The sequence below is a fragment of the Peromyscus eremicus genome, chromosome 10, assembly GCF_949786415.1.
Source record: "Peromyscus eremicus chromosome 10, PerEre_H2_v1, whole genome shotgun sequence".
Classification (NCBI taxonomy): domain Eukaryota; kingdom Metazoa; phylum Chordata; class Mammalia; order Rodentia; family Cricetidae; genus Peromyscus; species Peromyscus eremicus.
Window position 1 is genome coordinate 60,156,828 of NC_081426.1, and position 26,535 is coordinate 60,183,362.

A 26,535-nucleotide genomic window follows, 5' to 3' on the forward strand; every position below is an offset into this window, starting at 1 on the left:
TATGACAGAGGGTGCTGGGGCAGTTGCTGGCTGTTCTGAGAGGTGTGGTTCAGGAGGGATTCTGGCTAGTGGAACTGGTCAGCTACAAAGATTTCCTACAGAGGTGTGTGTGTGTGTGTGTGTGTGTGTGTGTGTGTGTGTGTGTGTGTGTATTATATGTGTGAACACATGTGTGCTATAGCATGCACCAGAGGTCAGAGGATAACCCTGAGTGTCGGGTCCTCCCCTTTCACTTGGTTTGAGACAGGATCTCTTTTTTTGCTTTTGTTGCTCATTACTGGGTATGCCAGGCTAGTGGACAGCAAGCCTTCAGGGATTACCAGCTCTCTGCCTTCCATCTCACTCCAAGAGTGTTAAGATTACATGCAAATGTTACTGCTTCCAGCTTCATGTGGGTGCTGGGGATTTGAACTCAGATCTCAGGCATACCTAGTAAATGCTTTCTTTACCCACAAAGCCCAGGTTGAGTATTCTTATCCCTCAAATCCAAAATCTGCAACTTTCTGGGTGCCAACGTGATACTGAAAATTCAACATTTCGTGTGACAAGTCACAGTCAAAACACATTAAAATGTACAAAATTATCTTCTAGCTCTGTGTATCAGGTTGATGTAAAACCTTACACATTGAAACATGAAGTAATTTTTATGAAATATGAATGGAATTCATGGTTAGACTTGGGGCTCATCTCCAAAGTAGCACATTATCTATAAGCACGTATTCCAAATTTGAGAACCCCAAGTTCTGAAGCATGCTGAAGCCCAGGATTTTGGAGAAGGGACACTCATATGGGTGCTGCTTTCAGGGTGTAACTTTCACCCTTGCTGCGCAGGGTGGGGTACGGGGGTGCACAGCAACAAAGCAAACGTAACGGGACTCTTCAGGCTCCTGCTGCCGTTAACTCCTTGACAGGACGCACCGTAACCAGGAACTGTGAGTGAAATAAACACTTTCTCCCTTCAGTCGCTTTTCTTAGACTATTTTTTATCAAAGAAACAGGAGAGGAAACAGACAAGCGGGTATGGCATCTAGCCTCTTGATAGTTTGCCTGGTTTTAGTAATTCCAGATGATGGACGATGCCTTCTTGACAAGGACAGGAGAGTTCACTTCAGACCAGGGAAAGCGCACAAAGCAGACTTCTCTCTGCACTCAGATTCCCCAGAGCACGGTCCTTCTACTACTGTGCTTCCAGCTCTTCAAAGTTTATTACACTCCCTGCTGCTCTCTTGACTTCTGTACATGCTTTTGGAGTTGTACAATTTCTATAATGGCCTAGAGCAACCACACTACGCAGCTAGTTAACTCTGCCTAGCGCTTATCACAAACTATATGTCCAAGGCTGGGACCATCTAAGTCTTCAGCTTTCTAAGCACCAACAGTGACCAACTCTACAGTCTGGAAGCATCATAACAATGCTGTTTTCTTCTCCCAGATGTGTATATGTCTATATGTGCGTACAGTTTGTCCCACTTGGGGGGTTTTCTGCAAGACTGAAACAATTCACCGCTGTCTTCCACGGCTGCCTTTTTCTTTTCTGGAAGCAGTAAGCCACTCTACTGAAAAGGATTCCTAATGCAGCCTGTGCTGGGAAGGTCTGCTTTTCTTCCTATGCACCACAAACAGAGGGTGGTCCCTTGTGGTGTAACCTAGGAGTGAGCTGAATGCAGTGTGCTTCTCAGATATTATTCTGGCTGCAATCTCTGCACATGTTATTCATTATTGTTCTCATTTGTTATAGAGTAACTTTCAGTGCCCTGTGAACATTAGATCACAGAGCATAGGGATGTTTTGTCATTCAAGCTAAGAAGTATATAGGTGGTCTATTTAAAAAAAAAATATTGTTATGTGTTTGAGTGTTTTGCTTGCACGTGTGTCTGGTGCCAGCAGAGGCCAGAACAGGGCATTGGATCCCCTGGAGTTGGTGCTACAGACTGTTGTGAGCTACTACATGGGTACTGGGAATCAAACCTGGGTCCTCTGGAAGAGCATCCAGTACTCTTAACACCGAGGCATCTCTCCAGGCTTAGGTGGTCTATCTTACATAGTCTTTGTTTTGCACTCATTTAATGGGAATAATTGTCTTCCTGAATAGAACATGGATAATGATTATATATACATATATCTATACAGTCTAAAGAATTATGCAAGGACTTTGCAATGGGTAGTCAAGACTTATACTGTAAACTTAAAGGCAAGAACACTATATTATTGGTATAATTTTAAATATGTAGGTAGATTTTTTTTTGGGGGGGGGGTTATCATCTTAAAATGTAATTTAGTATGATGAATGATCATATTCCTTTTGGCCACCCATGAAAGATGGAAAACAACAGGCACACGGAAGGATATAGTTATAGTTTCTGTTGCTGTGATAAAACACTCTTACCCAAAGTAACGTAGAGGAGGAGATGTTTTACTTTATTTCTGTTTCTATCATCAAAGGGAGCCAGGCCAGCAACTCCAGCAGGAGTTTGAGGCAGAAACCATGGGGGAATGCTGCCTGCTGCTTCGACCTCACTACTCACTCCTCAGACTGAGCTTTCTCATACTGTCCAGCACACCTGCCTAGGGATGCTGACACCCACAGTGGGCTGGGCTCTCCTCCATCAATGAATAATCAAGGCATATCCCCCCTCTCCCCAGCCCCAGATAATGCCTATAGGCCAGCCTGATCTGGGCAATCCTTCAACTGAAATTCCCGTCTTAGGTGATTTTAGGTTGTATCAAGACGACAATTAAGGTTAACTAGGGTAACTATATTAATTGTCATAAAGTGTTTTAGACATGCAATAACTAAACTTGGGTGCTTATTAAGCTTGACATTCACTCCTGGCTGCTATTTAGAAGCCATCCAGGATGTGCTGCGCCTTCCTTTCTGACTTACTTCCTAAGGTCTCTCTTGTGAATATCCGGCTATTCTCTATTGAGCCATATTTGGTTGACTAATAACGGAGTTACAAAAAGAGAGAAAAACCTAATTTAATCTTACTGTTTTTTTTTTTTCACTAAAATTTGTTACGTTCATTAATAATGCTTCCAGCTGAGAAGCCATTACTATGTGGCAAAAAAACACATAGCAAAGTTCCATGCCTACTGGAACAGTGCTCACGGAGGATTTATTACTGGAACGAAAGCAGCAGCTTATGTAGCAAATCCTAAGGCTATTTAGCATATGGAGCATAATGAAACATTCAACCACCCCTGTGAAAGCAAACTGTGCTATTCAAATGACCGACGAGTGAGCACCCTCCTAGCCTCCAAAACCAACATCTGTTGATATTCTGTGCACTCAAAGGCACCGAAGAGACTTTACAATGCAGAGGCCAAGGCTACAGAAATAACATATAGATAGCTCTTCTCAGGGGAAAAAGAAACACAGAACAGTAACTTCAAAAAAGACTTCCTTTCTGAGGCATGTTCAGATACACAGTTTCTCCTGTGGAGTGTACACATGCATACAGATAAAAAAACCAATGCCTTCGATTTCAGTGGTTCAGACGATATTTTCAATAGGGACTGTTCATATTGGCAGTGCATATCTGAGTGTTGAGGTGTGCATACAGCACTAAAGCAAACTGAAATTGGCCAATATGTCTCACAGAAGGCACTGCAAAGAAAACTGCTCCTAGCAGGAAATTTGATTATAATGTTTACACCAAGAACATAGTTTGGCATAGATGAAGGTCTACATTGTAGCTCAGTGGTAGAGTGTTTGTCTTACATGCATGACTCCCTCAGTTCAATCTTGAGTATGGAGAAAGTCTACCCATGACTGGTCTCTAAAACACATCGTTGCTGTCGTAGAATGTTAAAGTTGGTGCCAACTCCTCCCTTGTACTCCAATCTGCAAGTTGCCCTATATCCTTTCCTCACTTCTCTGTGCCCTTGTTAACACATCTGTGTTTCAAAGCCATCCTTCCTGTAGGGATGCCTTTTTCTTTTCTCTCTGCTCCATGCCCTGTAGCTGCCAGAAAGTCTTGTCTACTTTTTGATCTGTTTTCCACACTCGGAGCTCCAGTTGAGCTCAGACCCCAGCCTTTCTTTAACTTTCCTTAGGTAACACATTTATTAAACTGAAGATAACCACCCACACCCAACAAGGGTTCATAATGAATTCCACCTCCCTTTTTTCACACAGTAGGGTGCACAGGTCGAACGGTCATAGAAACATCTTCCATTGCATATATCATGTCCTTAGCAAATCAGAGCTGAGAAAACTGTAGGTAATCTATGAAGTGACTGCTATTGGGCTGAAGGCTACAACAGAGTTCTGGTTTATCAACTGGTGCCAAGCTAGGGGTGGGGGCAGGGAGCCCTTAGTGGAGAGATGCAAAGTTCAGCATTTACAACTGATGGAAAGCATAGGGTTCTTAAGAATCTGAATGTCCTGCGATACATATGCACATTGGAAGTCAGTAAGATATAAAACAGATAGGATAAGTTGAGTAAGAGAAGATGTAATTTGAGAAGGATGGAGGTGGAAATCAAGGTAGCAGCTACTGACGGCAGCATGAGGCGCCCCTTGGACACTGGCCATGTTGGGGTGAGATGCGCGTATACTTTGTAGAAATGTGCTGAGTAGGCACATAGGTTTTTACACACCTTCTAGTATAAGTAGCTGTGACTGTAGTGTGTAATGAGTGTCTGCACTGCTGAGGTGGTTTTCTAGAGTCAGACCTGAAACTCTACCTCAAGCAGCATTAGGTTTCTTGTATGTTCTTAGGCAGTTCACTCAAACGTGGACTTCGCTGGTGTAGCTCGTCAGAAGTGGCCACCACATACAATGAGACCCAAAGTTCCTTCAACATCCCTTAGTAGAAGTAGAATAGCAAACGAAGGGAGAAAGGGCTGAGCTGAGGATCGTGTTCAAGCAAAATATGGGCATTTTTATAAAGCTCTAAAACCCACTTGGTATGTCCTTTAGTCAGGCTTCTGTGAAAGAAACAGTCTCTCCCACATTTCCAACATTTATCCAGATTTTCTTGAAAGTAAATATAGGGTGGACATTCATTCACAGTTTGTAAGTCGTCCTAAAGCAAACATCTGCTTGGTATCCACTGGTGTGCACAGTTTCTTTTTCTTTGAGGGAATGTCTGTTGAGTATTTACTGGCTCCATTTGTGCTTTGTAGCTAGCTACCTCTTAAGTAGAACATTTAGAGAAGTCCTTGAGCTAAAGACCATCCCCAAAGACTCAGGCAGTAGATCTGCCTTGACCCCCCTCCCCCATTGAACACACTCATGCTATAACAGCAAATATACAGAGTATCCCTTCAGGCCTCTTCTAGGCAGATGCCATTGAGCGGAGTAAGGCCAAAGGTTTTGCCTGGGAATGCCACTCTAAGCGACAACACTCACTGAAGTCAAGTGGACTTTTTTTTTTTTTTTTTTAAATCTACTATGGGGGAAATGGCCTAAAAGGGGGTTAAGCTTTGATTAGAGATGTTGCAAGTAGAGAAAAATGCTTACTTCAATTTAACTTCTGCTTTCCAGGAGACATGAGTACATAAATTATGTAGCAGGACGGTGATTACTAGACAGTCTAAAAGCTGGAGGCTCTAAGCCAATTTTCAACCAACTGTCACAGAGCATAAGTTTCAAAATATGTTTAAACTAAACTGACAACTACAGGAAAAAAAAAGTAAGACTCTTTGAAAAGCTGGGCTATGTGAACTGATGAGGACCTCGGAGACCACACTCTATTTAACACAGTGATACTTCACTGTGGCCTTCCTACTCTTCTGGAGGCATGGGTCAGAGGAAGAACAGCTGGATCCCCAGACCAGGATCTCAGCAACAGAGAGGCGCTGCTCAGCACAGAGCAGCAGGAGCAGAGTTCATCCAAAAACTACCAGGGTGACAGGCAGGTCTCCGAGCAGGGTCTCCCACTCTGGGAGGAGGGACCACAGGAAGGAATGTGTGTGCTTCCTCCCTTTCTACATCTCAGTAGCTCTCTTCTACCTGCTCCAGGCATCTGAGTCCCCTGGAGGATTCTACCCTTGCTACCTTCTAATCTCATCACTTTGCAGAGAGAATGATTTAATTCAGTGTCTAAGGTGCCAGAGAGGTAGAGCTAGAACACGTTTCCTGAATCCCCAGTCAAAACAACATATGTTCCGGGCACTCTCAGCACTCAGGAGGCAGAGGCGGGCAGATCTCTGAGTTAGAGGCCAAGCTGGTCTACAGAGAGAGTTCTAGGACAGCCAGGGCTACACAGGGAAACCCTATCTTGAAAAACCAAAAAGGAAAAACAAAAAACAAACAAAAAATGAAACAAAAACCAAAACCCAAATGACCAACCAACCAACCAAACAAACAAACCCCGCCCCCCAAACCAGCATTATGATAATATAAAAACGGAAAGGCTTCGGGCAAAAGTATTAGCAACTGAAGTTAAGAATTATTCATCTAGATTCTAGAATGTCAGAATAGCTCTTGATTTTAGCAGTTTCCACAAATCTCCATGAGTCCTAGAGCAAAGCTTGTTTTCCTTAAGGTGTTGCAGGCCATCTGTGAAACCGTGATAATGGTCCACACCATCGTACGTTACAGGCCATCTGTGAAACTGTGATAATGGTCCACACCGTCGTACATTAAGCATGTGTGTTTCCAGTGGGGGAGGTGAACCAGAACTCTCTTCTGTTCTTCATAAGTGGCTGAAAGGGCATGCCAGTGCATGCCTGTAATTCTAGGACTTGGGAGGAGGAGGGAGGAGGACCAGGAATTCAAGGCTAGCCTAGGGTACATAGTGAGCTCAAGGCTAGCCTGGAATACATGAGACCCTGTCTCATAGACCAGCCAATTAAGCAACCATCCAGACAACCATCATACCTGTGATCATCCCAAGTAAGAAGCAGTGGACTCGGGCAAATGAATAAAAGGGAAGAAGTACGGAAGGGGATGCTTATGTTGACATGTTGACAGCAAGAAGCTCTTGGAGGTGGGGGCGTGCTTCTTATTAGGTGACCTGGGTTCTGGAGTTAAGCTGCCCAGCAGTAAACACAAAAGCTGCATGGTGTCTGTGAATACAGTGCTTGCTAGGTGGATAAAAACAAGACTATGTTCTACTGTTTTGACTTTAGATCCGTGTGTGTGTGTGTGTGTGTGTGTGTGTGTGTGTGTGTGTGTACGTATGTATTTTTTCTTGAGGTATAACATGTAGCCCATACTCTGTAAACCAAAACCCAGACTCAAATGCCTTGAATAATTTTGGGTTGGGGGGATTAGTTCTGTCTATGAATAGTCCCCTCAGAACACAGTGGTGAGGGAGAGATGGAATGACTCCTGACAGAGGCCAGCAGCTTCTCTCAATTCAGCAGGAGGCTCTGGGGAGCAAAAGCTCATCTTTGTAACCGTGGCGATTAGGCAAACATTAAAAATTCATCTTCCCGCCCTGGGTGCTGATGTCAGAAGAAGGCTGATGCAATCGTGAAGATGGAGTGAACGGGAGACTCATTATCTGTTCCAGGAAGGCTTTCCTTGCTGTTCCAGTGGGCAGTAGAGGATGGTCCCATTCTGAATTATCTTCATGTGTGTGGACAGACAAGCAGTAGGTTGGAAAGGAGTCTCAATTTGAGGGAAAACCTCAAAGGGTTAGCATGAACACGAAGGAGCTTGGGAAACAGTATTATACAGTATTTTGAAATAATAGTCCATATTTATGTGAGTATCACTCTTCTAATGGAATGAAATCTAGAGTTTCCTGAGGCTGGGAGATCATCATCATGTGAGAAATGAGGGGTGACCCTGGGGTTTATTCTCCAAGGACCATACACAGGCTCACTCCACATTCCCGACCTGTGATAGGAACATCATCATTACACTCGGAGGTCAGAACGTGGAATGAGAAAAACATGATCTGTGCCAGCGGTTTAATGTGAAGAGGCACTAGGCCAAGAAGGTGCACAGACATTAATCCGACTGTGGCACTGACGTAATTATGGGTTTAGACCAGCCGCAGAGCCGGGCCAGAAGCTTCTCTTTAGGGAAAAGGGTATGAAGGATATTAGAATAAAAAAAAAAGCCGAAGAAAGATGTTTTATTAAAACAACAACAAAATCCTGAGGAGAACCAAGTGTCTGCCATTCAAGGCCCTCAAACATCCATAAAACAGAGGCAGCCAAGGAGGGAGGGAGCAGCCACACACATCTTTATAAGCTCAGTGTCAGCACTAAGCTTCATGTGCATGGCGGGTGAGACCCTTCCAGGATCCCTGGCCTGGAAGAGCTCTGAGGTCCCTATGACTTATAATCCTGCAGGACAAGGATCTTCAGAGAGAATTTCACAAGCGCAGAACATATTTCCTCTCCCCTGACTCTGCTTTCTAGTGTTCCTCTGCTATTATTTAATTCTGTGGTTGATCTTTTTGAAGAATGGTGGGAGGTACTGTGTTAAGCTCTTCTGCCATGACTACCTCAGGAAAAATGGCCTCCTGCATCTTTCAAATCAACTGATTCTGCTTAGAGTAGAGTGGACAGCAACAGCAAGGACAGCATATTATCAAGTCATACTTGACCTGGTAAATGCAATACCTGTGCCCAGCACACATTAGGGACGTCACAGAGGCTAGCTCAAGCCAACTGGCCACTTTATCTAAACATCACTGTTGGCTGGTTTTTCTGGTCTGAGTAGGAACCAGCAGTCATAACACTCCCGGGCTTTTTGAGCAAGCGTCTATGGATCCTCACGATCCCATTAGTGAAAGTGACTAGATGGCTAAATGCAGCACAAAATTATCTGGATGAAAGAGCATGAGAGCTGAGCATTAGTAAGCTCTTGTCAAGATATTAGCAAGAAACCAAGAAAAGTAACTGGAGCCGCAGCTTGGACAAAGCGTGAAGATACCCAAGCAGAAACCAGAGGGGAGGGTAATTCCCATCTTTGTGATAAACGAAGAACATGACTGTGAGGAACAGTGAACATCTACATAACAGAACACTCCAGAATCTCAGCCATAGCAGGAACGTACCACAGAGAATAGATTCTGTAGCTAAAATAATCACATGCCTGAAAATAACGGGTAAGTCTTAAGTCTCTGAGGATAACACAATTTTGTAGGTCAAAATGATGCTTATCCGTGATCCTTACAGGGTCTGCTCTGTATACATTCCAGGAAGTAAATTTCAATTGAAATTCAAAGAACACATATTAAGTAGATAAGCGGACACAAAAATCGTTTCAAAGGAATAACTTTCCTTGACTAGTAAATAGAGCTTTTAAAAGTAGTTAGAGCAAAGACAAGAGAGCAAAGGGTCACGGCAAGCACGCAGGCTGGGGAGGAATTCTCGAGAAGTCCCACTCATGTTTTGTCTCCCCAGAAGAGAAAGTGGGTTGAGGAAGTACTGGCCCTGGACCTACTGTGACCAGCTGGTAAGATTCAGTCAGTGGATGACAAAGGATAATCCTTAGCTGAGGTGACCTGAAGAGAAGAGCCTGGGCAATGCTATGCAGGAGGATAGAATACCCCTGACAAGAAACCAGACCGGCTAGAGCTAAGTGGTGTACACAAGGACTCTTTTATGCATCAGGCTGTCGTAACTCAGAGACAGATTTAAATCTAGGATATGAGCAATTTTATAAGTTAGCAGGCCAGAGTCTTAGGGTAAATAAACAGCCATCGGAAAAATATTCAGCGATTTGGAGAATGCCTCAGTCTGTACCTCCCATCATGCTAGCCCCACAAAATAAATTCTAGCAGTTGGATCAGTGATCTAAATAGAGACAACAGGGTCTTTCCATAAACGAGCCAAGATGGAAATGCAGATAAATAATTCGCACCCCGCTTTGGTGCCGAAGATGAAAGCCAAGGCCAAGGGGTTCACTCGATCACTAGCTGCGGCTCTGGCTCTGCCACGGTCTTTTTCAGTCCGGGGCTTTGAACCCAGAGTGCTGCACATGTTAGGCAAAACCCAGTGAGCTACGTTCATAGCTCTCTTGAAAGTTGGTTTACTCACTTATTTTGGTAGAGAGTCTCTCTAAATTGCTCAAGCAGACCTTAAGCTTGCTACATTTTGGCTTTTGCCTCCTAAGTAGCTGGGATGATTGGCATGTGCCATTTACTTGATTGCCATTGACTAATTTTTTTTTTTTTTTTTGGTTTTCCAAGACAGGGTTTCTCTATGCAACAGTCCTGGCTGTCCTGGAACTCACTTTGTAGCCCAGGCTGGCTTCAAACTCACAGAGATCCATCTGCCTCTGCCTGCCAAGTGCTGGGATTAAAGGCGTGCACCACCACCACCCGGCGCCATTGACTGACTTTGTATACATATAATGGCAAAGAGCTGGTGCCTTCAAATTATGAGTAGCATTCACTACTGATTGTCAGGACTCACTTCCCAAAACTCTGCTAACAAATCCATCTCAGTCTGTGAACCCTGGGACTCTAGTGAATGAATGAACTAACTTAACATTTGTAATTTCTAAATAATTAAATTACATTTACAAAATTACAAATTAAAATTATATTAAAAAACATAAGATGAAGCTGGATAGAGAGCTCAGCAGTGAAGAGGCATCATTCTACTTTTTTCCAGAGACCCAAGCTCTCTGTTCCTAGCACTCGGTTGCCTTTAATTCCAGCTTCAGGGGGAACCAGTACCTGTGGCTTCCCTGGGCACCTGCACACGTGTGCACAGACTCGCTCGCCTCACATATACATACAGTTGAAATAAGATCATTACAAGACACCATTAAGATAAAGTCAATTGCAACTGGACAATGGAGGGGAGAACCTACCTGCAGCAAATGACAGCTTTGCAGGACAAAGCTAAGTCCAGGAAGTACTGCCGGACTCCGAAGGTTAAGGCATACTTGAGGGTCTTCCCATCAATTATAAGTGCAAAATCGTTTTCCTTCCGCAGGGCATCTCCAAGGGTGGTGCAGTGCCGACTGAGAGTTTCCCTGGTTCCCTGAAACATCAACCAAGGCCGTCAACATTCACGCCACTTGTTCGACTACACTGTCCTCAAGATGTTCAGTGACTAAATTGAGTTACGTTTAGTGCTTTTTAAAAAAATCAAACAGCGTTCACACACCTTCATTCACTCAGTTCTCACAACAGCCCTTCTAGAGGACAACTGAAAAGGTTATCGGTTAAGTTCTGTGGAAGTCATACACCTGTCCACAGCAGGGCAGGGACTGGACCACAGGCTGCTTATTCCTCGTTGACTCTGCTGTTCGTCACTCTAACCACACAGTCACAACACTGCAAACGCATTTGCAGTAAGTTCTCTTCTTAAGAAAAGAGAACAACACCCATGTAATTTATGAACTAGTCAAAATTGGTTTGCCGTGAACCAAGGGGAAAAGTTGGGAAATATAATTTAAACAATTTATGAGTGTTCGCTCGAGAGTGCTCAGTGCTATTGAAATTTAATGCCTAGGCGCCTAGAGAGGAAATGCAGGCTTTGTAATCTCCTGTAACTTCACGCATTGGCTTCTGTGGCCTCAGTCATGGTTCCACGATGCTGTATTTTAGTGGGGGATGGAGACATGCAGCTTGGTAATTGTGATGGGTCCAATATAAGGAGCCTTTCCATCACGTAAAAGTTCACTCCTAAACTAAATAAAAATCTTTAGTTATCAGGGTAAGCTTTGTCATTTAAATTGCATAAGAACAGGTGCATGTGTCCTTTATCAAGGACCACTTGCCCAGCTCCTCAAAGGGAAAATAACAACAACAACAACAACAACAACAACAACAACCCTCCCACATAAAATTACCATTTTGTATATCTAGTTTTCCTCCTCAAGTCCTAAAGACTCTTCTTACTGTGGTGATATATTGCATACCCTAAGAAACTTGGCTGAGGATCAGAGAAGCAGAACAGCCAGCCGCTAGTTCTTACCTCTACAAATCCTCAGCCTAGAGAGAGAGAATTCCTGTTTCCTCACGCCTTATATACCTTTCTCTGCCCAGACATCACTTTCTGGGATTAAAGGCATGTGTACTTCCCAAGCAAAGGCATGAGATCTCAAGTGCTGGGATTAAAAATGTGTGCCATCACTGCCTGGTTCTGTTTCTCTCCTATACTGGATCAATCTCATGTAGCCCAGTGTGGCCTTGAACTCACAGAGATCCAGGTGGATCTCTGCCTCTCGAGTGATAGGATTAAGGGTGTGTGCCACCACTGCCTGACCTCTATGTCTAATCTAGTGGCTGGCTCTGTCCTCTGATCCTCAGGCAAGTTTATTAGGGTACACAATATATCACCACATCTTACAACATAATGGATCCATCCAGTGTCCAGTTCCTGTTCTAAAGAGCCCCGGCACTGAAGAAACACGACACTCATTCTACACAAGGAAACAGAAATTAAAAGTTTTGGCATGAGTGCTAAATCTATAGTTATTTATATAATAAACTACAGTCACACACAATATGCTTATAGAATACTTCGTGTTCATTATATTCAAAACAGAGTTCTTTGTGATGGCTTATTTGGACTGTCAACACCATTAGACTAAGCGACACCTGAGTGGGGCTGTGACTGTTTCCAGAGACAAGCAGATCCTGAGCATTCTGAACTAATTGCTTGACAGGGTCATAGCGTGGTGGCGCTGCTGGAAGGTGCTGAAGCGAAAGAGGTGGCACCTGTTAGAAGTATCACCAGGCGTGGGGCCTGGGTGCCATCTTATCTGGGTCTGTTCCAATATTTGCTTTCCTCTGCTTCCCACCCACTGTGCTGTTAGCTGGTCCTCTACACCCGGCTCATATAATGAACTAAACCCGGGAAACTGTGAACAGAATGAGCCCTTTCTCATCTCAAGTGTTCTTATTGGGCATCTGGTCACACGAATGATATTTTATTCCTCCAACTTTAGGGTGTGGCCCCAGGCATTCCATAGTTATTTCATGGTGAGGGAAGCAATAAGGAGGTTAAAATTTCCGCACTGGAGATATTTGAAGGTGTTTTTGTATTTGTATTCAAGTGCGGTTGACACTAGAGCCGAGCATTTTAGAATCTGTTTGTCTGGATGATAAACCATGTCATACTGTACAGTAAGACTGCCCAACACTCCCAGAAGTAAAATCTTCCAGTTTGATTGTTACACTTTATAACAGGGGGCAAGTATTTGGTCCAAGAGGACTTAAGAAAAGGAAGGATAAAAGTCTATAAAATTCTGCCAGTAAAGCTTACTAATGGCAGTCTAACACATATTACTCCAGATTGTTTTAAAAGCGAATTCACAGTGAGTAGGTGGATAAATAAACCAACGAATGTGTGAAAAATAAAAACAAGAATAAACTACCTGCATGTGCTGCACACTGGGCAGCTTTAAGGGCTCTGTGCTTACATGAGACATTTAGTTAACACAATTCGTAGAGATACTACTCTATGTCAGTGTGAAGACAGAATGCTTAAGTTCCTGGCTCAAGAGTACATTTGCAAAGTACAATCAGCTCAGAATTAAATTTCTGTTCTGGCTTGCCTTTCTCTGCACACTCCATCAAAAAGAACCAAATGCCAGAAGCGTCAAGTAGCACAAGGAGCAAGTTCAAGGCCACAGCATTTTCTGCCGTTTCCCATGAGCCTTCACTGCCCTTCATCTCACCTGTTTCTAAAACAGAGGTAAATCACACACCACGCCTCTTCTCGCTCTACCATCTTCCCAGGGCTCCCAGCGTTCCACCCACTGAAGTCTAACCCCTTAAATGGTGTCAGACCTTCCCACAGTTGGAGCCTGAGGAACTTGGCCCAGAGCTGCTTCCACAGGCTTGACTTGCATGTCTCTCTCCCTACAGTGTCTTTCCTGCCAAAGCAAGCTGACCTACCAGGCTCCCAAACTGCCCAGTGAGACTAAGCCTGTGTTAACAAAGCCCTCAACTCCTCCTGCGGGGTGTCCAGGGCTGAACCCCTGCCCACAACCTGTATAGAGCTTACAGTATCACACACTCAGAAATACATCTTATCTAATGACAGCAATGATAAATTCGACAGCATTCCATCGGCAACAGTCCGTTTCCCATTATTACACACACACACACACACACACACACACACACACAGGGGTGGGGACAGAGATAGAGAATAGAATTTCAAATAAAGATAAACAGCCATTGTGTGTGTGTGTGTGTGTGTGTGTGTGTGTGTGTGTGTGTGTGTGTGTGTTGCTCCAGTGACACCTGAGCTGAAAACCTGAAACAAAACCTACAAAAGACCCCCGGAAGACTTCCGATTTCTTTGGGGGAATCAGCTGTGAGTCAAGAAGAAACCATCCCCGGCCCTGTGGAGTGCCCGTGCTCCCCAGGCTGTGTGAGCATCCCCGGTGCCCTACTTTCCTCTTCCAAGGCCCTCTCTGACACCTTCAGATTGGCTGAAAACTCTCTTATTTGTGGCATCAGTACTCTATGCCTCCTTGGTGACTTGTCAAAGACCTTCAGCAAATCAAGAGGTGTCAGGAGATGTAAGAGGTCACATTTCAGGTGGGGTGAAAAAACTCAGCCCAGTGACTTCTCAGCAGCCCACCTAGGGTGCGAGGTTACACCAACAGCAATCTGTGAACTCCCATTATTTTAGTTCACAGTGTCCGTGTACAAGGAGCTCTGCTGCTGGCTGTGTGCCGCTAGTTATGAGTTATATTTTATCCTTATTTACTGCTGGGGCTGTTTTAAAATTCCCTTATTTATGAAACGTCCTTGCATCTCCTCCAAGCCTGGGAGCTGTACTTTATGGCCGCATTGCATCGAAGCTTATCTCCTGTGGCTATAGATAAATTTATTACTGTATTAGCTGCCACTCTGCTTTCTCTTTGGCTACTGGAAGGGCAAATGTTTAAACATATAAACTTAGTGACTTGTGAAAGTGAAAATATGTGAAGGAGAAGCTAGGTTAGGAAACGGATCGAAGACTGTATAGGACAGAACAATACAAGGGCTGTGCTGCATTCTGCCTGTTGTTGTTTGTAAGCTGGAGAGATGGCTCAGTGGTTAAGAGCACAGTCTGCTCTTCCAGAGGTCCTGAGTTCAATTCCCAGCAACCACATGGTGACTCCCAACTATCTGTAGTGAGATCAGATGCCTTCTTCTGGTGTGCAGGCACACACGCAGATAGAGCACTCGTGTGTGTGTGTGTGTGTGTGTGTGTGTGTGTGTGTGTATATAAAATAAATAAATAAATCTTTAAAAAGGGGCATCAGAGGTGTTCTGAAGTTAAGGCAGTTTGCGGAGACAAATATACATGGATGTAGTCGGAAGTTTATCTGACAGAGGAAAGGTCATAGTTCTAGTTGCTTGCGGATAAGGGAAAAGTGCAGTTGACTTTTCCCTATGGTGATTCTCCTCCTAAGTCCCCTTTCCCGGGACTCCAGCATCTTGCACACCCATGTACTCAAGGAAAGCACTCAAGGCCAGTGTTTACAGGAAATCCTGCCTGACCCTCTTGCCCCGTTTTCTCCTCACCTCACAACTTTGCCACAACAAACACCACTTTTCAGTGCTGGTTAGTTTTTTTTTTTTTTAAATTTTTTTTTCCATTTTTCTTTATTAAGAAATTTTCTACTCACTCCACGTACTATCCACAGATCCCCCCTCCTCCCACTCCCCAGCCCTCTTTCCCAAGCTACCCGCATCCCCACATCCCCCAAATCGAGGTCTCCCATGGGGAGTCAGCAGAGCCCAGAACGCTGAGTCTAGGCAGGTCCAAACTGCACCAAGGCTGCGCAAGGCGTCACACCACAGGCATCGGATTCCCAGAAGCCTGCCCATAGACCAGAGACAGATTCCCAATCCCCCTGCCTGGGTGCCCCCCAAACAGTTCGAGCCAAACAACCGTCTTCTGTATCCAGAGGGCCTAGTCCAGTCCCATGGGGGCTCCACAGCCACCCGTCCACAGTTCATGGGCTTCCACTAGTGTGGCCGGTCATCTCTGCACGTCCTCCCACTGGTTAGTTCTTGTCAACACAAACTAGAGTCACCTGGGGAGAGGGACCCTCAACTGAAGAATGGCCTCCATCAGATTGGCCTTTGATTGGCATGTCTGTAGGTCAGTGCCACTCCTGGGGGGTGGTCCTGGGTTGCATTAAGAAAGCAAGCCGAGCGAGCCGTAGAGAGCACGCCGGGAAGCAGCATTCCTGTGTGGTCTCTGTGTCAGTTCCTGCTTCCAGGCTCCTGTCCCAGCCTCTGCCCTGATTTCCTTGATGAGAAGCTCTAACCTGTAAGATGTAGTAAACACTTCCCACCCCACACAGGTTTTGGTCAGTGTTTTATCACAGTCGTAGATGGCAAACCAGCACAGCAGGAGGACAGAAAAGTCAACCTCTTTTCCCCAGAGGCTATTCCACATCTCTTCTTCTCTCCTCTGGCTTAAAAGCTGACTCATAAACATCTGTGCACTTCATTCTTTCCCTTAGCAGTGTCCCCAGCCCCCATGGCTATTTAAGCCTACGTACAAGGTCAAGGTTTGCTTATTCTAAAAACAATGAATAAATAAACTGAAAAAAGATTCTCACTAGCCCACTTTCCCAGAGTCCTCCAGGTAACAAGAATGCTTCCACCTTTCAGGTCCCCTAACTACTCCGTCTGCTTATACTACAGGATGCTGTAGTATAACTTAATTTCTATCTCCACCTTCTTCTAACGCCTGAAGTCTGTGATGAGGAGGCCACAGAGAAGATAATTGTTAGTGACAACAGAACTCCTTGTGGGAAGCTAAAATGGCTCACTCCTGTGACCCCTGGAGAATGTTTTTCTGCTGCCTCTAAACTTTTCAAGACTCTTGGGTACTCTCGATTAGAAGATAGAAAATGTCCCTGTGTTTTTCTCTTACTAGAAAAGAAAATAAGGAACGAATAATTAGTGACAACCGAACATCTACTTCTGCATCAAATAGCTTTGACTGCCCCGTGAATGCCCTAAGACGAAAACCCAGGCTAACTACCTAGTGATCAAGGCAAGGTGTGCAGCTGTAGGCCAAGGGGAAGGAAATGGTACTTTATTTGGTTTGTAAGAAACCCGGGGGTAAGGAGAGAGAGAGGTAGAGAAGGCAGACGAGAAAGAGAGAGAGAGAGAGAGAGAGAGAGAGAGAGAGAGAGAGAGAGAGAGAGAGAGAGAGAGGAGGCTTGCTGAGGAAGAAGGCAATTAGGGTAAGTAGAATTCTTCATAGCAGCAATGGGACCAGGGGCCTTCCTAAAATCTCACTTAAACTTAGAGCATGAGCTGGTCAAACACACAGCATGTTCACAGAACACACTCCAGTGAAATCACAACAGCCATCTTCTAAGAACCCAGAGACTGGCTGCTTCATGGAAATCTTTTGTATTACGTTTACATGACCCGTGGCAAGGAAACCCTTGATAAAAATGACAGCAGGGGCCCCACACAATGAAATCTGATACGATTTTAGAGGGAAATAAACCAGAAGCTAGGGTTTGTACGGCAAGTATCACAGTACACACACGTTGTCGTTTTTTGTTTTGGTGGAACTGCTTGGAACCAGCTAGGAACCGTAGGGCCGGATGTGCAGAGAGCATGTCAGGCCACCTAAGACGTCGGTCTGTGATGGGCCCCAAGTGAAGTGCCCCAGAAAGCACCTGCATAAAAATGACCCCTTCAGCTTCTGGCCTTTCTGCTCTTTCCCAGATTCCTCTCAGAGGTTTACAGGAGAGAGTTTTACTTAGGAACAAATCCAAGGAACACCCTTCCTGAGAATGTGGAGATATCCCCAAGCAAAGAGAAAGAGCAGTTATGGGACAGGGATGAGAAGAAGATCCAAGACAGGCCATCACACAGTGCAGGAGGCTACTGGCTGCCACAGCTTGCCCTGACCCTCTACAATGTGAGCGAACTCCCATGTATACTCCAGAGGGCATCATCAGCAAGTCTAACCTCCCCCAGCATTGAGGGAAATAAGCCTACCTCTACTTATTTATCCGAAGCATGTTTTGGGGTTTGGGTCCAAACACAGTAAGTACCCAGCTTTATACTTATTCTTGGGAACCTATTAATGTGAGAAGAAAAAGTGATAAAACTATATTATGAAGGGGGTTTTATTCCCAGAAAGGAAGAACTAATACATAGAAATTCTGAATAACATCGACTTCCGTTAATATTTAACAAGGTATTTTTATTCTAGGATGAATGTTTGTGTTTCTCCCAAATTCCTACATTGAAATGCTAACTTCTTATGTGATGGCATCCTAGGAAGTGGGACCTTCGGGAGGCCATTAGGATATGGAATTGAGACTTTCTGTCTAGGATTTGTGTGTGGCTTTATAACAGAGATCCTCCCTCCTGCCACATGAGGATACAGCAAGAGGACACTGTGAACCAGGACACAGGCCCCAGGAGACCCCTAACTGCTGGCACCTTGCTGGTGGACTTTCCTGTCTCCAGAACGCAGAGAAATGGATCTTTGTTGCTGAAGTCAACCCATCTGTGGTATTAGTTTTAGAGCAGCCAGACTGAACGAAGACAGCTTTGTTATTCTTGGATTTGTTCTTTTCTCTTACGAATTAAGGGAATGAACGTATCAGTGGGGAGATGCAGCTTTCATTTTGGTGAGAATGGACTTCAGTTTAGGAAGACCGTACTTCCTACCCCAGTACTAGCAACACAGGGTTTCAAGCTCACTTGCTGTCCTCAGAAAGAGCAAAGTCTAGCCACAGGCTGAATAAAGGTGGGGACTAGCCAAATGAGATGACTGGCTGGAGGCTGGGCCACTATAAAACAGCTCTTCAGAGCCTGTCCCCGATGAGCACAGATCACTCACCAACACAGAGAAACAGTGGCCGGCCCAGAGCACACACATGCAGCTATGTCAAAGAGAGATGTGAGAAGTTGAGGCTGCCTGTTGAGGCTTATATGCCACTGCAGGGTATTGATAGCATCAAACTGAGTGATGATGTCACACTGTGAAGAACTCAATTCTGGAAGCTAAACATGCTTCATTGTTCGAAAGTCAAGGTTTTCCTCAATCTCAGACGGATACAGATTATAACATAAGGCCATCAGACCTTTTTCCTTGGAAAAAGCAGATGTTTTACTTTGAGGAAATTTATAATAAAAAATTTAAAAAAAGAGGAAATACTGAATAGCTTCAACCACTAACCCAACACCCTAGGACCTCTAAATGTGTGTGTGTGTGTGTGTGTGTGTGTGTGTGTGTGAGAGAGAGAGAGAGAGAGAGAGAGAGAGAGAGAGAGAGAGAGAGAGAGAGAGAGATTGATATTTGAGATTCTTGCTGGTCTAAAACTGAATATGTAGCCCAGTTTTGTCTCACACTCAAGAAACTCCTACCTCAGCTTCTCTGATGCTGGGATTACAGGTGTGTACTACCATGCCTAGATGCAAACCCTTTTGGGTAAGATGAGGCAGCTACATAAGTTAGAGTTCTAGAAAGGATTTCCTCTTAGTGGTAGAGGTGTGTGTCCATCTAACTCTTGGTGGCTGGACTCACCATTCACAATTGACAACCTCCCATGAGGTGGTGTTAGAGTCCCCTGAGTTGGAGCCTGGCTCTGCCACCTGCTGACTCTTTCTTCGGGCAGGACTCACTGGACTCCTGTGAGTCCAGTTTTTTCCTATTCATGAGATTGGGTTAGTGTTAACTCTCCAGAGTGACTGTCATGATGTGGTGTGCTGACATCCTTATTGTGGAGAGAGCGTCCCACCCAGTGCTCACTCAGCACAAAGTTGACACCAAAGTTCTTTATCCCGCTCTGGCATCAGGTCCAACACAGGTACCTATGTGATGAAGTAGCACCTGCAAACTGTTGAGCTCTGAGGAGCGACAGAAAATCCAAGAGGCTCACTCAGTACTGGGATCACTCTAAGCGTCCTTATGAAGTCTCCCAATGACAGTGTTCCTATCTACCTGTGGCTGCTAAAACTCAACTGTCCCAGCACGCCTTCTACTACATAAACATTATCTGGAAACCCGACTAGCAATGAGAACATCACCTCTTCTCAAATGGCAGGTAGCTCCTGGTGCATGGTGGGAGGAGAAATATTTATATAATTAATGTCTGTTTTTCCTTAACAATTTTGCCTGGAGGCGGAACAATTTGATTCAGCTCATTTCAAAAATTACAAAGTAAAATGGAGTTTCTCTATTATGATTTGTATGTTCTTGTATGAGCAACTGAATATATGTTTCTTTAAAATAATTAATGATAAACATAAGACTTGTTTTTCCAGCATATTCTTCAGCTATAGCACCATTAGGGTAATTCTTAGGAACTGAATATTTTTTAAGCATGTAGATAAATGTCACCTGGACAGTGGAGGATTACTTTACTTTGTATTTAATTTACCATAATTTAAGGACAAATATTAAAAAGAAAACATATACGAACTTGATATCTAAACATATTTTATTAGCTATTTTGGTGGCATGTTTTATTCTTTCCTACTTTTATGCTCTCCAAATGTTCACACCCTAAAATTGCAAATTAACAGAACATTCCAGGAGCATTTTTAATAACATAGTCTGACTATATCAAGTATGGACAATGTTAGCACGTTCTTAAAGAGTGAGTTATGACTCCTGAAATAACAACTTGAACAAACCATTGGGTATTACTTATTTTTCTACAATGTGTTACTGATTCAGTGGAACACTGGACATACCAAATACACATACGCAATACATATATCAACTGCTCTTTCAGCTACTGCGGGCCACAGTAAAAGGATATACACCCGAGAGCGGAGAGAAACTACATTTATATACAACTGGTCCATTTAGTATGCATCCCAGTCAGGAGAGCTAGTGCTCTTTGACAGAGTTTCTGACCGAAAACCTTTGGTGTTTCTAAATTCCTGTCCTAAATTAGAATATAATATTTAAAAACATATGTGTATAGAACCAAACCAATATAAAGCAATTTCTCCAAAATGGGTAAGGGCAGACAGAAGGTGAAGTCATTAAAAACACATGGTCAGAGAGGTCCTCCAAAGTAGCTTAGTGGAAGGCAGCCAAACAAATGCATTCCATCAATATATATTGCTAGAGATAATGGAGGCGGGGGGTGGGGGGGAAGATAAAAAAAAATCCCATGCTTTGCTGATATACAAATATGAGTTTTCCTGAAGGCGTGTAGATGTAAAATACTGTAGATGAGAAAACAGTCCAATCTCCCAGAGGGGTCATGCCATCTGAGAAAGGTCAAGGGTCACAAAATGGAAACAGGTAAGAAGAGGAAGTTGGAGTGCTGATAAATTGCACTCAAACCTCAGCAGAGGTTTGAGATTCGGGATCATGATAGGTTCCATAAGGAAAAGAATTCCCTGTGAGCATCGAGTCTCACTTGGGGTACAGGAGCGAGGAAGGGAGAGGAGTGTCGAATGCATAGCCAGCCTGTGTTTTGGTGTTGGGGTCGAGGTCTGCAGTAAAGAGAGATCAATCCAGGAAAAGGAAGAATGAGATGGGGATGCAATTATATAATTTAAATAGTTTTGTGGATAAAGGCTTTTTACCAAAGCCTTCATGGTAATTATTTTAAACCACCACTGAGAGGCTCCTAAACACTTATTTTGAGGTTGGTATTAAATATTCTCCAGTGGTGGCTGAGATTCAAACGCGAAAGGAAGCATTCTGGGAGGGACTGGGTCGGCAGACATCCAGTCTCTCCTACTGCCTTCAATCCAGCCAGGAAGAGGTCGCTTTGAATAGACCACTGGTTTTCTGAAAACAAGCAATAAGCAAATTACCAAATCAACGGTCTCAGGAAGGTAAGTACTGAGGCCTATGAGCAACTGTTTTCCAGACCCAGAGAAAGCGAATGCTGGACCCGTCTGCTTAATCATTTCAATTAATGAATGGAGGAATATGGAAGAATCATTATCTGTAGTACTTTCTCAGGGCAGAGCCCAAACACACACTGTTCCTATTATTCTCTATGTGTCTTAAATAGCTTCTGTGCACAATTCTCACATGGGCAAAACTGAATTCCCTGAATTTCCCGGAAGGGCATCCTCTTCCGGCTGCTCCGTGGCCCTGGGGTTGAGTGAAAGAATTAATGAAACACGTCGGAAGACGTGGCAATGATTCCAGGATGCAGAATCCTGTCACTGAGTCATTTTGTCACTAGAGGAGGTATAGTTATTTAAAGATAAAGCCCGATTCAGATAAAAGCACACCCTGGACTTGGAGTAGTGAGAGTGGAAAATCAGGATGCTGTGGTGTGGAGCATGTGAGTGCAAAGGGTCCATCAGTAACGTGGACCCACAGCCCTGGCCCTACCTACAGGAGCAGAGAGCGATGCCTCAGGGTACACCTAGCACCTCCCCAGTCCTTTCTCACAGACTGTTGTTTTTAACGTTGTTCTGACCCGCCAAAGGCATGGGCAGGAGGGATGGAAAGAAAGCAAAAGACAGAAGTGTGCCCTCAGAAATGTCAACAGTTTGTGGGGAGAGCGGCAAGGGAGCGGCCTGGATGGAAAGCACTTAGCTGTAATTCTAGGTCTCAGGGAAGAGTGCGGATGTTTAGGCGGCGGAATGAGGTAAAGAATATTCAGGCTTGGGGGCGGGAGAATTTCTTGAAACAGAGACTCTATGAATCTGTGAATCATTTTACTCAGGGTTCTATACACCAGCCGGTCTCGCTGTACCGTGTTTACAAAAGGGGACATGTTTAATTCAAATGAGACCAAACAGTGTGTTGGATGAGACTTTTTCAACCACATACTTTGGCTGCCAGCAGATACAGCCTTAAATTAGAGGCATGGGGAACAGACGATTTGTTCAAACATCATTTTCACTTTTTACTAACGCTTACATTTCTTCCTGGGGGTAAGTAGTGCAACTTACAGGATCTAAACAAGCTCCCTACCACAGGGCATTACAGGAAAGCTCTCGATGGCTTCAGATAGAGGAACACTAACACCTTAAACTCCCATCTTAAGACTTTGCGACCTCAGGCTGGAAGGACTTTGCTAACGGCAAAAGAAACGTCAGCATTGAAGCACCAACCCAGGCAGTGGAAGGAACTCGGTGTGGTTTCAAACCTGTCCGAACTAGTTTTCAAAGCAATACAAAATGTATTGTATTAGACTCCGGGGACATATCAAAACAAAACCTGAAGTAGCTCGCATTTTTCCTCCCCCCGCCCCTTTCTCTTCTGGAGTCAAGTCAATAACTTGCTTATTCTGGATTTCTTTCAGAAGCCATTTACTGGTGGCTGGGTCCCAAAACAGTGAGGTTTGTCTGCATAAAACATGTAAGTCAAGCTTAAAAGGGTGTAGATGACAACTTCAGTATTTATATCCGGTATGTCCAATATGTGATAGAAATTTTCAGCGTTAGAAAGTGAAATGTCTCTGGAAAAAAATTAGCAATTCTTGAAGGGTTTTCTTTTACCAAGGCGTTGGAAAAAAATTTTTTTTAATGCTCGTTAACTTAATCTCCAATGTGGCCAACAATTCATTTTCAGTAAAACGTATTGGAGAGGGAATACTGGAATCCATAATCAAACATGGCAGGTTTGGGGCCACAGTCTCCAGTTAGATAGAGAGCGGGAAGCAATTTCAGAGCAAGGTAGCCATGCAAAGTTATCTCTTATGGCAGCTGGCAATGAAGAACTCTCCTCTCCCATGAACAACAATGAGAAGACCATAACAGTGAAACTGTCATCATGGTATTTCCCGGGTGCTTACCAAGGCAGGGTACAAAACCAGGGGAAGGTGAAGGGAACATGGGACGAGAAGATCCCCACCTTTTAGCCTGACTGAAGCCTCTCACCAGCTAGGAATAAAACATTCAAATTCAATTAACAAAGCTGTGAGAGCTGCCGATCTGGAGAGAGTATTCCTTATGTAGACTTATTTCCAAGTAAGATTGTTAAAGTAGCAATGAACTATGCTTAACGTCTAAGAGTCCACTACCTTCCTCCTTTCCCAACTGTAAAGCCACATATACCTACTAGAAATCTCATACAAACCCCATTTCTAGTAAAGCAAAGAAAAAAAAAGAAAGAAAGAAAAACTACAGCAAATAAAACCATAAAACACCTTCATCTCCTTGTGGAACTCCTGGAACTCACGGAGGACCTCTTGCAGATTGTGATCCTATCCAAAGCACCCCAGAACACCCATATCATCTCATTGACTGAAAAAGAGGGGGCAAGACAAGGGGAAGTCTCAGCAACTCTCTGAGATGTAACCCAAGAGCCAACAAAACCATCTCATGGTTACAGCTTAGATGCTGAAGGGCGACCCTCTTGGGACGCCCACACCAACCAACGCTCGAGCGTGTCTTCTTTCCCTAGCATCTCTCTCCTCCCATGAACTCATGCTTAAATCCCTGCTGAAATCTCACCCTAACCCCTCACTCTGCCTTTACTGTCTCCTCCTGAAGCTCTCCACTGTGGCAAGCCCAGAGTCTCAGTTGTACCCGAGCGGAAGTCCTGAGAGACCCCCAGGCCGCGGCGGGGTGTGTGTGTGTGTGTGTGTGTGTGTGTGTGTGTGTGTGTGTGTGTGTAGCGCACGACCTCCTCTGGCTCGCACACCAGCACTTGCTAGATGCTAGCCACTGTGTTTAGTAGTTACCAGGCACTGTTTTGTTTAATCCTTATAATGGCCTCTTTAGGAGACAAGTATTTTTATGACTGTTGTTTCTGAAATGTGGCAGCTGAAGGCAAGGGAAAAAAGTTTATATATTGTGCTCTGAAGTCAAATAACAAAGCCCGCAGTATCACCTGCCTGTCTGGGACTGGCCTAGAGTCCCTTTCTAGATCCGCCAGCTGTAAAAGAGGCCGAAGAGCATCTGCCTACCAGCATTTTCAGGTGAAAACAGGATTTTGTTGTTCAGTCTTTACTCTAGCACCTCGTACAAAAGTTATTTAACAACTACAAGCTGTGGATCTTTTTTTTTTCTGAGTAGAACAGCAATGCACGGAATCCTGCAGAAGCGACAAGAGTCCCCTTCACACAGTGTCACAGTTGGAAGGTAAACTATTCCTCACAGGCTCATGTTTTGAGCGCTCGGTGTCCAGGAGAAGGCGCTATTTTGGCAGGTGGTAGAACTTCCGGGACACGGTAACTAGCTGGCAGACGTATGTCACTAGGGGCAGGCCTCTGAGTGGTAAAGCCTGGCCCAGTTTCTAGTCCCACTCTTTGCTTCCCGTTCTACCAAGGTACGAGGAGAAGCTGCATGTCTTGCATACATGGATTCTGCCACACCGTCACACTATGTGCTGTGATGGACTGAAGTCCTGAGCCAAATGAATCCCCCTCCCTTGGGGTTTGCCGTCTGGTATTTTGTTGTGGCAAGGAGGAAAGCAACCCGTCTGCACAGAAAGCAAGCAAATTACATCTTCCTAGGGGACAGATGATACATAGCTTCCCACAGCTCCAGATGGGGTAGCTTGATATGAATGTCTGTAACAGTAGGGATGGTCTAGAAAAACCACACCTAGATGAACAGAGGTGAGTGGGGCTGGCTAGGAACTTGGAAACGTAGGAGCCTTGGACTGTGAGCAGAGGGAATTTATTTTTCCGAAAATCCATCTTGTTAACTGAATCAATGAATACAGACCATCTCTCCATCTGCTCCCCAAGGGGAAGCCAGACAGTAGAAAGGAGGCTACATTAGAATAGTAATGTATCTAAGATCTACGTCTTCCTCCTGGAGAGCCCACAGATTCCTCATACACGAGAGATGCTAGACGCATGTAAGGCTAAGGAGGGGCACCGGAGACCCAAAGAATGATGGGCTTGGAAGTTTTAAAGAGTGGCTTTAAAAATAACAGTCTCCAACCTACCCTAGGTCTGACAGGTGAGATGGAGGTGCAGTTTTGAGCTATTGTGACGAGACATGTCTTCAAGATTTTTCTACTCATGCAAAAGCTTAGATCCAAGCTATCAAACCAGGGGCTGGAGAGATGGCTTAGCAGTTCAGAGCACATGCTGTTCTTCCAGAGGGTACAGGTTTGACTCCTAGCAGCCCTATCAAGCAGAGCATAGCTGTAACTCCAGCTCCAGGGGACCTGACACTTTTGGCCTCCACGGGTACTGGTGCCCATGTGCACATGCAGACTTATACACATAATTACAAATAATAAAATAAACCTTAAAAACTAAAAAAAGCTACCAAATGACTACAAAAAAGAATAATAACAAACAAATGCTGGGTCACCTGGAAATATCTCTAGAGATCCACAGTGCTGCCATACCAAAAGGACTTGAGTAAGCTCACAATTACCTTTCTTGACCTAACATAAACCTAGTCTTTCCCCAACAATTTTCAGTAATTTTGAGGGACTTTAATTAGAATTTGGGAAGTAAAAATAGGCCACAGTGTAAGATTCCCGAGTTCTTGCCTCACAGTTTAAATGCTTCCAGTTTTAACATATTTTGAATAAATTATTTTTCAATAGACTGAAGGATTTAGAGGAAATATAAAAGGCATGTCCTGGATGAGTCAGAAAACAAGTGAGACGCTCCTGAGAGGTTTGCAGGATCGTTCCTGGGCGTTGGGTGGGGTTAGGGGAAAAGCGGATTTCCATGAGGCTAGCACTTTGAAATTCCTGACTCCGCTGACAAAATGCTGCTCAGCAGGAGCATAATCAGGATCCCTAAGAGATCGGGTCAATGAAACATGA

General features: G+C 44.3%; 1 protein-coding gene across 1 annotated transcript in view; it reads right to left on the bottom strand.

Moving 5' to 3' along the window:
- Atp8a1 (ATPase phospholipid transporting 8A1) overlaps positions 1-26,535 on the bottom strand; it is a 196,666-nt gene that overhangs the window by 54,190 nt on the left and 115,941 nt on the right. The window contains exon 24 of the mRNA XM_059274745.1: positions 10,733-10,905. Within this exon, the coding sequence (XP_059130728.1) occupies positions 10,733-10,905 (173 nt within the window). The remainder of the gene's footprint in view (positions 1-10,732; positions 10,906-26,535) is intronic.